This window comes from Eublepharis macularius, chromosome 2 (assembly GCF_028583425.1).
Source record: "Eublepharis macularius isolate TG4126 chromosome 2, MPM_Emac_v1.0, whole genome shotgun sequence".
In the NCBI taxonomy this organism is placed as follows: Eukaryota; Metazoa; Chordata; class Lepidosauria; order Squamata; family Eublepharidae; genus Eublepharis; species Eublepharis macularius.
This window is the reverse complement of record NC_072791.1, coordinates 67,078,467-67,094,451: the sequence shown is the minus strand read 5'-3', so window position 1 is coordinate 67,094,451 and position 15,985 is coordinate 67,078,467. Positions and strand designations below refer to the sequence as shown.

The following is a 15,985-nucleotide window of genomic DNA, read 5'->3' as shown; positions in this document are numbered from 1 at the left end:
GGCCAGCAGAGAGGGCTGTTGCCGCTGCTGCCAGAGGCCAGCAGGGAGGCAGGACGGCCGTCTCCTCCAACAAGGTGCCAGATAAGTGGGGGCGGGGGGTAAGGGTGGGGAATGGGTAAGTTTAAAGGGCCCTGCCACTTGCGAAAGGGCCCTTTAAACTTAACTCCGGGGTCCTCAAAGCTTCCAGAAGCTTTATGAATGCTTCGGGAAGCTTTGATTCAGCATTTCCTAATCAGGCCCAATTTGGGTATTTTACCTGAATCGGATACCCGAAGTGCACACCCCTATTCATTATAGAAAAGTCTTGAGGTTACCAATGCACGGATGATTGATTGGGTCAGACATTCAGAATGTCTTTTCCTGGAACATATGAGTAAAAGATAGTTGGCTTTGGTGATAATAATATGGGATCTAAATTCTATTAGATTTGAACACTTAATTATTAAGAGTCAGATGGTATGGAAATCAATAAAGATAATAATGACATTTTTTCTCCTTTCCCTAATAGGGGATGCAAGCACGCTTCAGTCTGAAGGGGGAACTTATCCCTCTGGGTAAAGACTTCCCAACGCATCTGGGCCTGCACCATCATGGAGAAGAAGCAGAAGTAAGGAAGAATAGCTAGGGGCATAATTGTGGTCTTTTTTGCATGCTTGATTCTTAGTATTGCTATTCTTAGATAGTCCTAGGTTTGGAAAAGGAAGTCTGATGATTGATGGTTCTGAGTTGAGGCTCTGTTGGAAACATTCAAAACCCATTAGTGCTTGGAACAAATGAAAAAAAGAAATAGAGGGAAATGTTACTTTCAGAGAAATTATTAGGAAGTTTATTTTTCCATTGTTTGTCTTTATTTTAAAAATGTATACCTTGCCTTTCAGAAGAAACTTTTAAAGCAGCTTATGATAAACAGTCTTACAACCAGCAATATAAAAATAAAATACAGTAAGGCAATATAGGAAAGTGCAACTATTGACTAGTAAGCCACCTTTAAAATAGAACCAGTCAGTAACTACAGCCAAAATCTGAAACGTTCAGGAGAAGGGTGAATATACATCCTCAAAGGAGGGCGTGCAAGAGTCTCAGTTCCCTGCTAAGCCTCTGGCAAGGATGGGACGCCAAGCGGGACTTCTGCTGACTTCAAAAAGTCTTATTTTTTTATTTTAAAGAGATTAAACCTCATACAAAATAGAAATAAAAATATTGACAACTGTAGTGGCAGGCCAACTCATAAGCACCTATAAAAGATTTCCAAATATCTAAAAATAAGTCCACATGCACTTGTCGTCTGTACTGTAGTGGTTCCCAGAAAGCTTGCCCGGATCTCCAGGGGGCTGCCAGTCACCTTAGGGGTGTCAGAAGGCAAAGTTCCAAAAGGACTAGCAGGTGAAGCCTCACTGCCAGGGTAGAAAGCTGCCACCAACCTTTAGCTGTGGAACCGAGAGGCAAGTTTCCAGCCCTACCAGGTTTTAAACAGGAAGTCAGCCCTTCGAGGTAGTCACTTGGCAAGTTGAGTGCAGAAACAAACTGAGTAGCATATGGCAAAGTGGCCAAAGAACTGGATTTGGATTGAAGCCACAACTCTCAATAATTCTACATCAAGTTAAGAAAAGGTAATTTATTAACGAAAACTTCAAAGGCAAACCATAATAAATGTGTATGTGGAGAAGCACAAAACAACAACAACTAGGCTACATTCACTAGAAGTCCCTGATCTTGTTCCAGATGTTGCCTTCAGCTAGTGTTAGAGTCCAAAAGGGAGCTTTTGCCCTTAAATCCATAGGTGCAAAGACAAAAGCACAAAGGTTGCTAGCACAGGAATCCACCAGTGGTGTAGCATTCAGGAACAGGAGCAAATGCAGGTACAGGAGCTAGAACATGAACAGGGCTTCCCCCTTCTCCTTCCTTTCCTCTTGCTTCTTCTTAGAGATTGGAGAAACAACTCTTTTCAAGACCTGCTGTCTGCAGCTGGCCTAAACTCTTAGCCATTCAAAAGGACAAAATCCTCTGATGACAGACCCAGCCATGGCCTGTCCTCACAGGTACAGGAGGGTGGGGAAAGAACTCATCACCCCACTCCCATAATGCTACATGCTATCAAGCCAGGAGGCCAGTGCCAACCTCCATCAAACTTTGTCCTTGGAAGCTGTTTCAGGTTTGCCCCTCTAGCTTGGGGCCTCTTATCTGGCTGGAATAGACAGAGCTGACCAGCCTTAATCTCCCAAAAGGAAAAAGTCTCAAAAGCCTGAACCAAGATGTTTTAACTAAAAAAGAAACTAACTGGATAAGTGAGTTTCTTTACATGTACACCATACTTTCAAATATTGATAAGGTTGTAAGGTCCTCAATCCATTAAATTAGGGAAGGTGGGCATTTGTCTCTCCAGAGTTGTAATACAAGTATTTGGCTACAGTCAGGGCACAGAAGATCCATTTTTGTTGACCATTGGTTATCCTCCAAGAAACAGGCAAATTGTTTAAAAGTACATATGTCTCCTCAAAAATCAATAGATAATTGGTTTAATATGAGTAATGACTGCCTCCCAAAAAGGAACAACTAGACATTCCCAAAGCATATTTTTAATAGACACATTCTCCAGCTGACTTAAGTATGAACTTGGAATTTTTTCTTCATCTTGCTCTTAGAGAAGAAGGCATTACCTCAAAGAGGTCCAGTATGATGGGTGAAAAGCTTCCGAAAGAAAATTTTCTTTTTCTGATATCCTACATATTCTTTTTATTGATAAAATTTTTATTTCTTTTATAGGAGTTGATCAGTTTGGGGATTTTAATGTGTTTTATATGTGATCTTTATATTTTATTTTATGTCATTACTGGGCCGAAGGTGGTCATATAAATAAACGAAACTACCTCCTCTTCTCAGATTCTCACTCTGCTCATGGCTGTTGAGCTGCAGACTTGAAATTTTTACACTGAGTGAACACTCTCTGGACCTCTAGAGAGGTCCAGGCCACTTTAGCTTTTGAGAACCGTAGTCATAATAAAGATAAGCTGAGAGGGTGTGTCACATTTTGGTCCAACAGGGATTCACATAAAAGCACATTGCGAAACACATCAAATGCCAAAAAATTAAATTCAAGGCCCTCTTTGAGCTTGAGGCTTAGGCGAAATGGCTCTCCCAGACCTCCCCCCTTCTGTTTGGCTCAGCTAGGGAGCAGCACACTTATATGCTTTGCCAGATAAAGTAACCCTACAGTGCCAATTAAAACAATGACCACATACCAGCAATAATCAGTACTGATTGGACAATGAAGCACTGCTACAAGTTTGGAATATGTAAAGTAGCTCACAGAGACACCCAGCAGAATAAAATCCAGATATTAATGTTATTGGGGAATAATAGAAGTACTGTAGTAGGGGAAGTTGCAGATCTTGTCGAAGGAAGATGATTCCAGACACCAAGAGTGTAAACACACTACCCACTTGGGCAGAAGGGAGCGAGAAAAAGATTGGCAGGTAGAGATATAGGTACTAATAACAAGAGTTTGGTGGAAAAACCAGTCCCAGTGAAAGAGGTCCAGGTGGCTAGGTACTCCAGTGGGGGAAAACAGAACTGTGTTTCTTGTGTCAAAGCAGCTCTCAAGGCTCAGGTAGTTGTGATGGAGGCAAAAGACAAACTTAAGGGGAAGATTCTGTCACCAGTTATAGGACAAGCAAACCAAGTACAGAAAGAAAAGATTATTTTCACTCTGGCTTGAAAACGAAGGCAGAGGCAAGGGCCAGGTTTATATATGGAGGGGGACCATTCTTGGTATTTTATTTATTTTAATTTTTTAACTTAATTTCTGTCCCACCTTTCTCCCCAACAGAGACCCTCTCCTCCATTTTTTCTCCTCAAAACGACACTCTAGATATCAAGAATGCCTTGCTTTAACTAAGCTAGGCTCATTGCAACTGGGGGGATGGGGAGCAGGCCTCAGCATCAGAAATGGGGGTTTGAGGTAACAGGTCTGCATTATGTGGTAGTGTTGGTCGAATGATAGTCCTATTTAAATCGACTTGGTGATGTTTTGTGCTTTCCCTTTTCAGTCCGATGAAGGGGTGGCGTGTCTTGACAATATGACACAGTTGTACCATGTGTACAAACATCCATTCCCTAATAATCCTGTTTATTCTTTTTGGTTATAGCGGGCTGGCTATTCACTCCAAGAGCTCTTCCATTTGTCTCGCAGCCAGGTCATTCAACAGAGGACTCTGGCTTTGCATGTGCTTGGTCATGTTGTCCAGAAGGTAAGTTAACCTTAGTATTGTTTTCTGTTCCTGCTCGTCTACACAGAGAACACTGACCTCTCATTTAGCTCCTGGGATGGCACCGCTGTTTTCTGTGACAGGTGAAATTCAAAGGATGATTGAGAGTGGGGCAGCTAAGTTCTTCTGGACCTCATTCTGGTGCTATGGAAACAATCTGCCTGTTACCAAATCACCAGTGTGTTCTTCAATTACTGACCTTGTGCTGATTGTCCATACAGTATCAAGCTCTAGTGTCAGGCTCTAGTCACTTGTATAATGATAAAGAATGGCATACATCACAGAAAACCCTATTCTGTGACATTAGGTGGGTGATTTACTGAAAAAGCAGTTCCAGGATTCTAAAACTTGTATTTTTTAAAGGAGTGAAATCCTCTTGTATAAAGATCCAGATTTTGTAGTTGGAGTAAATCATACAAAATGAATTTTCATTTATTCATTCATTATGTTTATACACCTGCTCAACTTTACATGCAGAGTAGATTTACAGGGATACATATCATATTTCAGTTTCTCAATTTCTTGAATTTATTTTCCAAAACTGAATTAGAGGGTTTTGTGGGTATTCCTAAAACATTGCTTGAGGAATAAGGGACAGAACTACCAGTAGTGCAGAAATAGTGAGAGCTATGCCAAATGAAGTCTCATTGCTCAATGGAAATTTCTGTCACATCTTAGTGAGGTTCTGTTTAGGGTCTCAGAATTAAGTTAGGAAGTTACAATATTCTGGGTTACATGACAGGTCAGTAACAAAAATAAAAGTTGTTTGGAGTTATGTATAATTTGTTTACTTTTCTTACTGGTGGTTGAACTGCTCTGGAAATATATGGTTGACAATATTGAAACCATATTAGGTGTCTTGTTGCCTACGGATCCAGTTGCCATATTGTTAGGTACTGTGAAAAGACTTGAGCTTGGATCCAGTGGAGTGTTTCCACAGGCAGAAGGATTTCCTTCCACAGATACGGTTTTCTTGCCTCCCCCCTCTTCCTGCAGCCCAAAATTATCTGGGAGCAATAACCTTTGTATACAGTGGTACTCATTCATGAGTAAACATATATGTTCAGACTATCGGGAAATGAGAGAGAACTAGAATTTAACTGCTGCCAAATGATTAGTAGCTAACTAATAGAAACAGTTTTAATTTATGATGATGGATATTACTTATAATAAAGTAGACATCTTATTAAATTTAGGGTGGCCAAATTAGACAATTAAGTGCTTTGAAGTAATAAGAAAATACATGAAACCTGGCTGAAGCTGACCACAATTATTTGTTGTTATAGGGGTCCACAAATCTTACTTGTCATTATAGCGAACCATTATTTATATAGTGGCAGCCAGCTGTTATTTGTGGCATGCACAGCAGACATGGCGGTAGGGTTTAGTCTCTGCCGTGATTGAATGCAAAGTCAGCCGTTCATTCCTTGCAAGTCCTAAGCTTGGGCTCTGACTCTGCATTGTGTTCCAGAGGTTTCAAGTGCCTCCAGCCTCCAGTCACAGAGTGAAGACAGCTGAGGACAGTGGGTTAGTTACTATGGCAGTTTCATTTGTGGGCTTTTGGTTATAAGGAAACTGCATTTCTGTGCCACTCAGTAGTTTCATGGTCATCTGGAAGGGGCCTGTGCTATGGCTCCTTCCCATGCCAGCAATCCTCCTGCTCCCAGAGTTACTGAGCAGTGCAGGAGTGAGCCAGGCTACAGCAGCTGCCACGCCACTTAAGGTAGTTCTGGAAGGGGCCTAGGCAACTGTAGTGACATCCCTCTGAAGTAACATTGTTTTAACAAACCTTTTGGTTTGTGTTACAGGCCAAGGCAGGAGAGTTTTCTTCCTTGTTGAAGGGAAGTGTTCTCCGTGTACTGCTTGATGCTGGTTTCCTCTTCTTGCTTCGTTTCTCCCTGGATGATACAGTGGACAATGTCATTGCAGCTGCTATCCATGCCCTCCATGTGCTGTTGGTTTCTCCAGATGATGAGGTTTCTATCTTTTGTACATAGGAATCTGTTTAAAACTCTGACTGTTGGTTGCTATAGGAAACAGATCCCTGATTTTCTTGGTTCAAGATGGCGCCTTCCTCTCCCTCTTTCACCCCTTGAGAATCCTTCATGAAACTGATTGCTGGAATTTATTGTCAACCTTGTATTAGTGCTCACTGACCCTCTGAGCTGCTATAGATCCCGTAGATCCCCAGCAAATACCTTTTCTCTAATGATAGGAGTTTCTAGCCAAATGAGAACCTTTTGAGGAGTGGATCTTGCTTCCAGCTTCCCCTTCTGTTGCAACCCACTGAACATCCCTGAAATTTTGTTCATGGGGATCAGTGGACTCTCAGGGTCATTACAAGGGCCGAAGGGGGAATTAACCGAAATTGCTGGCCTTTCTTTCAAAAACGGCAGTGTCTTTAAGTCTTTGGAACTGGGTAGTTGGATAAAAGTCAGTAACTTTAGAGAAGTTCAGAGTACGTAGTGATTAAAATGGTCATTTTCAAGGGACCTCTTTTTATCTCTATAAGGAAAATTGCCTAGATTGGTAATACTCTGATTAAAATAAGATATAGAATTAAAAAGCTAGCATTAGAACAAAATAACTTTAAACTGAAATGGAGTTTTGTAAAAGCTGTTAAATTAACAAATGAGGTCAGATTCAATACAAAGAATGAACAATTTTTGACAAAACAGTAGTATTTTGTTCATGTTTGAGACATATTCAGGGCAAAGTGGTCCTTTAATTTTATAATAATATCAAGTGACCTTTGGGAAATTAGAAATGATAATAGATTGGAATTGTGCACTTTTTGAGAAATTTAATTAAACAAAACAAAACCCCATCCATTTTTATTCTCCAAGATATATAACCCGCAGAAGGGATATTTAAAATTTACATCTGATAAACCAGTGCCATTTAACTTCTTGTTTTCCATCAGATTGTCCAGTTCTCTTATATTCAGTGTTACGATACAGTGGCAGAACCAGGAATGTCCAGCCAAATTCTTTTGTCTAATGGTTAAAGGCATAATCCTGTAAACAGTGAATTACGTTTAAGCACATGCTGGATTGTACATCTAGGTAAATAACATATGTTAACAACATTTTTTAAAGTGGACTTTAGTCTGAGGAACTGAACAGGGTAAATCAGAATTGTTGGTTATTCCTATCTTGATGACGTACTGTGGGATTGTGTGCAATGACATAGAAAAATCAGTATGAAATTGCTCTATGCTGCAGATCAGACCATCTATCCCAGTATCATCAATAGGGCTGTAGCTCTCTAAAGTTTCTGACAAAGGCCTTTTCTAACCCTGAGATCTGAGCTTCTTTTACCTGGATCAAGGGTTAAACCTTTGGCCTTCTGCATGTACACGTTTCCTTCATCTATAGTATAACTAAACTTTTTTTCTTCTACAGGTGATTAGTAAGAATTAGCTTTTTTTGTTTTTCATTTCTTAGGAGTATCTTGACAAGACCTTCTCATGGTACCAGGGAATGGCTGTATATCCTTTTATCCCAAACAAAGAAGATGAAGAAGAAGAGGTGGAGGAGGAAGACAATGACAATGAACAGACTCTAATGGAAAAGAAATTACGAAGAAAATCAAAGGATGAGAACAAGCCAGACTCAGAAGTGGCACGATATGATGTTATAAAGGTAAATCTTGCCAACAAAGCAATATCCCCCCCAAGTAATATTTAGAAAATTAAAAACTTTCCTGTGTCATGTACTGAAGGAATCATTTGTTGAGTCAAAGCAGGCCTTTTGTCTTGGTACAGTGAGATTTCTAATTCTGGAATTTGATTCAGGCAGATAAATGTATGATGATATTTTACAGTCCTATTACATTTTATTTCAAGCTTTTATAATCAGTTAGATAAAGTTGTGCTATGCACGAACATCTTGATATAAGCTATTTCATAGTGTAACAAACTGGCCTACTCAACCCTTAAGATCTTGGTTAAAGTCACTGAACTTTGGCTCAGACTGTAATTTATTGCAGGCCTGGCTCCACCCTAGTTGAGAAAAATTTGTTGGCCTGCAGGTCTCAAGAGATTTGGCTTTGGGAGGCTTGGTCTCACTGTTCCTATCTTCACTCCCTAATTTCTCATGGCTAGCAATGCCAGTTAAGTAAGTGAGTCCTGATTGGCTCTTGGCTGATAGCCTGACATTGACTGGCCTGAAGAAGGTGGCGGCTGCCTGCTACACACTGTTCCTTCTGTAAGGCATTATTCCTTTACCATCATGTGAGAGAGAAGATTGCTTCCATGCCTCTCATCATCAATATGCCTCACATTGGATGGTACAGAAGTGGACTCCTTGTCTAAGCCTAATGTTGAGAATCTGCCAGCTAAGAAGCTATATCAGAGAAGCTTAGGTAGCAAGCTTTAAAGTATTTTTAGACAGACAGCTGTTAGTTAGCAATAGAAAAAGTTTATTTGTGTTCTTGTCTATTGCCTAAATTAGAGTGCTTTATGTTCAGCAGCACTCTGTAACTTATATTCAATAATCTAAAAGATATTTTATTCTAGTCTATGTCTGGAGTCACTGATTGCTTGTGGGAACAACCTCAGGAGGATCCCTGAAACTGCAAAGTTTCACAAATTAAAAGAACTAGGCACCTTCCTTCTGCCTAAGGGCTCCTGTGGTGACTGTGTTCAGCACCCAGGGAAGCGGTTTTGCTCAGGTTCATACACATAGGAGAAGATTTCTCATATGTTTGAGTAGTAAGTAATAAACTAGTGACATTTAATGTAATTAACAGCACAGTCCCAAGCAGAGACTAGAGTAACTCTGTTTAGGATTGCACTGTTAATATATTTGAAATCCTGTTTCTCTATTTGTTGTGACAAAATGCCCATAAGGTCATCGCTTGGGGTTTCATTGGAAGCAAAGGCACTCAAAATGTTTTATGACTTTTAACTGGTGTTTGCTTGAAAGCTTAGAAATATAATTGAACCATTGCAAGGAGAAGGGCCACCAGCTGGTTCAGCAGACAAGTGCCGCTGTTCTACACAGTCTGGCAAGATATAATTACAGTGTGGACAGAGATCATCCATCTGCCATGACTTGAACGAGAATGCCTACAAAGGGTGTGAACTGTCTTAAGCAGAATTTCTTTTTCTGTCTAAGCAGAGAGAGACTGGCCTGTGTCTCGGGAGCCTTCCCTCTCCAATGAAAGAGCCACTTTGGCTACTCATAGCTACTATGAGAGAGTTGTCTACACTGCACTGGGAGCCTGGTGTGACTGAGAGACAACTTTGAGGGGTTTTGGGGGGGAAATGTGATATGTATTCATACAATTCCCAGGCACTAGGCTGTATCAAGAATGGATCTTCCATGTACGAATGAAGAAACAAATAGTTTATTTATTTAATAACATAATAATAACATTCAATGTATATACCTCCCTTTAGGGCAACTTAATGTCCACTCAGAGCGGTTTACAATGTATGTTATTATTATCCCCACAACAAAACACCCTATGAGGTGGGTGGGGCTGAGAGAGCTCCTAGAAGCTGTGACTCACCCAAGGTCACCCAGCTGGCTTCAAGTGGAGGAGTGGGGAATCAAACCTGGCTCTTCAGATTAGAGTTCTGTGCTCTTAACCACTACACCAAACTGACTCTCTCACATAATTTACATTATTTATAGTCCACCTTTCTCACTGGGACTCAAGGTGGATCACACATTGTAATTCACTACAGAACTGCTGGAACATTCAGTAAACAATACAATAGGTCGCAGAAATGTGAAACAAGCAGAAATCTGATACAGTGGTGAAACAATGTTGAAACAAACATAAGCAGTTTGACATAACTTATTAAATGATGTGGAAGCGACCCAGTAGGAATGAACTCACAGCAACAGACAGTGAGCAGTAGTGTAGTCTACAGTTCCTGTCCCTTACCAAAGCATATATTTGAACCATTTCCTTACAGTAGCAGCAGAAAAAAATAATAGGTAAGTTAGTAAAATGCCTGGCATTGAGGAGTGGCTAAAGAAAATGCCATTTGTCTGACTTAAATTTATTAAATTAAGATATGGCTGAAAACAAATTAATTTTGAAATGGCTCAAAATTTTAATTTCTGTATTGTAAAATAAAATATACTCTAGATCAGTGGTTCCCAACCTTTTAGGTCTGGTGACCCACAATATATTTACTTCATATGGTGACCCATGTAGGTCTGGGCCAAGAGATTGAGAAGGTACCGGGTGGGGCGCAGGGTTGAGGAAATGCAGAAAGATGACAGATGTTGACAAAGCTGGATAGCGAGTGGTTTAGTGAAGTACATTTCCCAAAGCAGGTAGAGGGCAGTGAGGCACTTTCAGAGGCTGGGCAAGAAGTTGGGCTGCTGAAGCAGCAGATCTAAGATGGAACCTATACTTGCACACGCCACATTCTCTCCTCCTCTTACTTTTTCATGTGCTCAACAGCTCCCACTCACTCTCCAACCTTTCCCTTCTTCTTCCAGTTACTGTTGTAAAGTTACTAGTTGCTAGACAGCTTCCTCCTCTCCCTTATTATTGTCACTGAGTGGGAGGGTGAGGTGAGAATGTGGGAAGCTGGAAGAGGAGGAGAGGAGAGAAAGAGAAGGATGCACAGGGCAGAACCCGCCATTAGGGATGGCCTGCAACCCACTTTCAGAGGATTTGCAACCCATGTTTGGGTCCCGATCGACCCATCCTTTGAGTGGAATTGCTTATGATTATTGGTGTTCTTCATAAGAATTTTCATAAAAGAGAGGGGGGAAATCATCTCTAAAGGAAATGATGGCATTGGTTCTTAAAATGCTGTGATTGTTGAATTCTACAAGAATAATTGTGCTGTAGGAAATTCAAGGTTAGAAGCTGTATGAAATTCAGTTCTTAATCCTGTATTTTGCAAGCTCTCTGCTCTTTTCCCATTTGTCAATAATCTGGAGAAGTGCAACTTAAAGGTAGTGTGTTTGCTGTGGTAAAATGAAGGACATTTAAGTCTGCCCATTCATATTTCATATAACTTTGCAGTAAAAAGAGAATGTCAAGATGAGTTAGGCTGAAAGAGCAAAATTTAGATGTTGCAGCATATTTGTCTGAGTATGGTACTGCGGCCTCTGAATCCAGTCAAAGAGCTTCATTGCACATGGATTTACATTACTTGATAGTCCTCATAGATTTGTGGTTGCATGTATGGATTCAATGTATGGATTGATTCTATTGAAATATATTGTGGTTAAGTGGAATATATTGTGTGTCTCGTGTTTGTTACAAGGTGACTGTTTCGCAGCTGATAAATTGTTCACTTCATTCTTGGATTTTCTATCTAAATCTCCAGCTGTATTGAAGAAGTCATTGTGCCTTCTTGGGAACAGTTTAACTTCTGGATCTAAAACAGGGACAATTTTTACACCAGAGAGTTCTAGCAGCTGCTAAAAGATCCAACAAATAAAAGTAATCCAGTTATTTTTTGTTATCTCCAAGGGACTTCTGAAGACCAAGATTCTTCACCGCCTGAGATACATTCTTGAAGTCATGCGACCTGTTCCTTTGGTAGTTCTGGAGATTCTAGATATTCTCATCCGCATAGCAAGGCACTCTACAGAAGTATGCAGTCAGGTAGGTTCCTTTGTGCACCCTGGTTCAGAAAAGCAGTGAGTAAAGGAGCAAGTGAAAAGATTATAGGGAGACAATCCCAAATCCTCTTGATATAATTTTCCATGTTGTTAATATTTGCAGCGATGAAAAATGTTCTTAGTTTTTTGTATGTATTTTTGCAGATCCTTGATTGTCCTCACTTGATTGAGACTGTTGTCAGAGAGTTCATCCCTACCCAGTGGGATTCGAGAGTAGCTGAACCCGGGCAATTGCTTGCTACTGTTCATGGAGTTCCATGTGCTGCTGCTATGAAACTGATTAGAGTTTTGGCCTCTGGAGGGCGAAATGCAGCTGCGAGGCTGGTAAATGTAGCTATTGTAAAATGTAATTCTAACAAACATTTGGCCACCACCACCACTTCCATGTCAGCAGAGAGGCACAAGTGGGATTAACAAAAGTTGGCATTGAGTCTAAAAGCCTGGTTCCTGGCTGATCTTTTGGTGTCCTTGGTGCATGTACACATACATGCGAATATTGCACATTGTAAAAAAAAAAAAAAAAAGCACTTGGAATAAATAATGCAAATCTTCCAGATTCAGGACTTTGAAGAATTGCTCCACTGGGCGGGTGGGAGCACTGCAATTGTAGAAGGCAAGAATAAAATGGTTAAGGGAAGATGGGAGGGAAAGACACTAAGATGGAAGTTAGATACAAGTGGACAGCATTTTATTTATTTATTTATTTATTTATTTATTTATTTATTTATGTATTTATTTCATATTTGTATTCCGCCCTCCCCGCAAGCGGGCTCAGTAGGGTGAAGTTGTTTGTGCTTGTTTTCAGCACATTTCTGTGCAGCTAATGCAGGGAATATTCCTATAACTTTCTGTGCCCTGAATGTTGAGATGTATTTCATTCCTTTCCCCTGTGTCTTACTCAACTTTCTACTTATTTTTCACAGCTTAATAAGTATGATATGAAGAATCGGATGAGTCGATTCATAGCTGAAGATCCCAAAGAGCTTTCTCTGAGGAGAGAGGAAGCCATAAGGCTGTGCACTGAAGCATTCCGCCTGTGGGCTGTGGCAAGTGGCTATGGTCAGGCCTGTGATCTCTACAGGTATGGTCCCAGATGCCAGTGGGCGCGAGGTTTTGTAATGTGGTGTGTAAGCCCTGTGTTCAAGCTAGCAATTTGATAGAAAGCAGTCATATTCTTTTTGCAGGGGGGGCGGGGGGCGGATGACAAAGCAGTCGATTTACCAAGCAGTTCCAAAAAAACATCTTGTATAATTTATAAAATTCTACTTGTGTTGACATTTCTGAATATGGAATTCTGGTTGGGGGTAAGTTAACTATTAACGATCTGCTAATGTCAGTCTGTGCTATAATGCCTTCCTCTTCTCTTTTCTCAAATCACAGGGATCTCTATCCTGTGCTCGTGAAGATGATCCCAGCCCTGTCCCATTTGGTGAAGAGTTGTGAGGAGAATAAATCTATATATAACCTTTCTATTGAGAGAGCCACAGCCATGGTGACATTGCTTTCCCAAATAACACAGACTGCGGGCTGCAGAGCAGAACTACAGGCCCAGCTCAGCAGGTATTGGCATTGTCTCTTGCCATAGCTTAGAAACACACTGATCATTGTTCTGCTGCATCTCTAGAAATCTAGGGGCGGCATATACAGCTGGCTCATGTGTCACAATGGAAAGTTCATTGTTCTAGAAAACCCCTTTTCAGTGATGATATAGTACAGGGGTCAGCGCCCAACACCTTTCCTGGAGCCCATCAAGTGTTTTTAGAAAGTGGGTGGAGCTGGGTGGGGCTCCTGTCTAACACTGGGCAGATCTGATAGGCTGTGTAGATGAAAATATCATTGTTTCAGCAACAGCTGCTACCACAGTGTTGCTTTTATTCTGTCTCTTACACCAATTCCCAGTGTGCTTTTAAAAATTACTCCTCTTGGCCCCTGCTCATGAGCTTCATGTGTATGTGGAGGGGGGGGTGGGGCGGGGCGGGGCATGCCTCTCTTCCAGTGGTGCTAATTTTGTGGTTGGTTCCGTCTCCCATGGCAGCCATTTTGGGTTGCGCCACTCTGTGTTGGAATTCCAAAGTTGCCCCCAAGCTAAAAAAGGTTGGGTACGCCTGGTGTGGCAGATCTGATAAGTATACATGGTTTGCTTTGCTGAATCAGGCAATGTTCCATCAAGTCTGGCATTCCAGCAGTAGTTATGCGAAAATATCTGGCAGCTCACAAGCAAGGTGTGACAATAATGGCTGCCCTGACCCTTTTTGTGTGTTTCCAGCATCTAGTCTTGAATAATCTGTGTACAACTTCGCTTTGATGACTGGTTCAGACCAGAGAATACAGGAAGTCTTGACCTCTGAAAGTATGGTTGATCAAGAGGAGAAGGCTATGACTCAGGGGTGTAGAGCACAGGCTTCGATCCCCGGCATCTCTAGGTAAAGGATTTCAGATAATGCATATTAGGCACTTCTCTGTCCCTAGAGGACTGCTCAGGATTACTGACCAAGATAAACTAATGGTCTGTCTTTGTATATGGCAGTATCAGTCTGTGAAAAATACATGCTTGTTTGTCGGGATTCCTTCATATTTTAGAGAGATTTCATTTTTACTTTGCATTATGGTAAGTTCCTTTTTGAGAAGTTAGAGAGTACCATCATATGTCAGATATTTGCAATGCTGGAAAAAATTCTTTGGTATAAGGTAGACAGTTGAAGTTCTGCCCAAAGACAAGGGTATGATTTCTTAGAATGAAAGTAGCAGTTAATAACTTTGCTCTTTATGAAATACAGCTGAAGCAATTTCCCAGCTATTCTTCCCAGCTGGTTGCAGAGTTATTGTTTATCCATCTCAGTAAAGTGACACTTCATATGAAGAAATGGATTTAAAACTATAAGGGCAGACCAGTCATCTGCAAAATGGGGAGGGGAAACTGGCATTGTTTTAATTTTATATAATGCAGCTTGGAATTACCACTTCCCTGTGGTTCTCTTAATTACAGTGCTGTATTAGGAAATACAAAGGCCCATTGAAAATGTTTTTGAGACTCTTATGTAAAGGGGAAATAACCTATTCAATTCTTTTGATTTTAAAAATGAGTTCAAATAAAATAGTGAACTGTTCAAATGACAGAAAGCAAAAAAAAAACCTATAATAATCAAAGGAATTTAGATGTAGGCAGACTGGAGATATTGTCTCCTTATCACTTCCCTTTCTTCCTTATTTGAGGCCATAGTGTTGGAGTCTGTGTGTATAGATGCAGAATGACTAGGGGGGTAGAGTGAGCCAGTCGCAGAAGTGAGGTTGGGGAGGAGCGATGGCCCATGTTCTGCTGGGTCTAGGAGAAGTGCTGCAATGGTGGGCTCTGTCAGTGGTTCTGGGGTCTGGGGAATAGGAACCTGGTTCCTTAGAGGAATTGCAATAAAATAAATAAATTGGGTGTCACGCAGAAGGCCGCCCCCTGACGGCGGCAGTGGCGGCGGGTCGGAGAGAGGCACTTGCGACGGGTCCGTGCTGGGTCCCTCTCCGTCCGGGCAGTGGACTGACCGGCGGTGGCCTGAGGGACCTGTGGAGGGCGCTCCCCCTTAGGCCTCAGCAAGGGCGGCCTCCGTCTGAGCTGGCAGGCCAGTCAGCAGTTGGCTCCACCCAGCCAGCCGTCCCTTCAACATCAGGGACCGGCTGGCTACTCCTTCCTCCTCGGCCGGGGTTCTGAGCTTCCATAAATACCCTTCCCAATCAGGGCTACCCCCACACCTCCTTCCCTGTGCCCACCCCCAGAGCTATCCCCACCACCTGGGCCAGGTGTGGCCACACCCGCTGGCCCCACCTGCCTTTGTCCCATTGGTCCTTCTGTTCCTGTCCCTGCCTCCCTTTCCCCCCGCTGCCCTCTTTCCCTTTGACGGACGGCCGCTTGGCCCTCTCAGGGAGGCGGCCGTGTGGGCCGCCCACAAGCCGGTTGCTCCCGCCCCTCTCCTGGGCCTCCGGGGGGCTGTAGGCTGGGCTGGGCCTTGGTGCCTGCGCCGGTGTCTCGCCGCGGCCTAGCCTGCCGGGCGATGGCCTTTTGCCCCGCTGCGTCTCCCCCGCTCCCCCTGCAGGTGCCCTTGCCGTGGGGGCCGAGGGCCTGGCCCTGCA

The 15,985-nt window shown here is 42.1% G+C and overlaps 1 protein-coding gene across 3 annotated transcripts in view; it reads left to right on the top strand.

Moving 5' to 3' along the window:
* Positions 1-15,985, top strand: part of RPAP1 (RNA polymerase II associated protein 1) — a 65,750-nt gene that overhangs the window by 34,378 nt on the left and 15,387 nt on the right. For all 3 annotated transcript variants that reach the window (XR_008596548.1, XM_054971962.1, XM_054971963.1), the window contains 8 exons: positions 509-607; positions 4,146-4,247; positions 6,074-6,241; positions 7,712-7,909; positions 11,718-11,852; positions 12,014-12,193; positions 12,793-12,950; positions 13,250-13,429. Coding sequence is in view for 2 of the 3 variants with exons in the window: in XM_054971962.1 (XP_054827937.1) it covers positions 509-607; positions 4,146-4,247; positions 6,074-6,241; positions 7,712-7,909; positions 11,718-11,852; positions 12,014-12,193; positions 12,793-12,950; positions 13,250-13,429 (1,220 nt within the window). In the remaining variant the exon portion in view is untranslated. The remainder of the gene's footprint in view (positions 1-508; positions 608-4,145; positions 4,248-6,073; positions 6,242-7,711; positions 7,910-11,717; positions 11,853-12,013; positions 12,194-12,792; positions 12,951-13,249; positions 13,430-15,985) is intronic.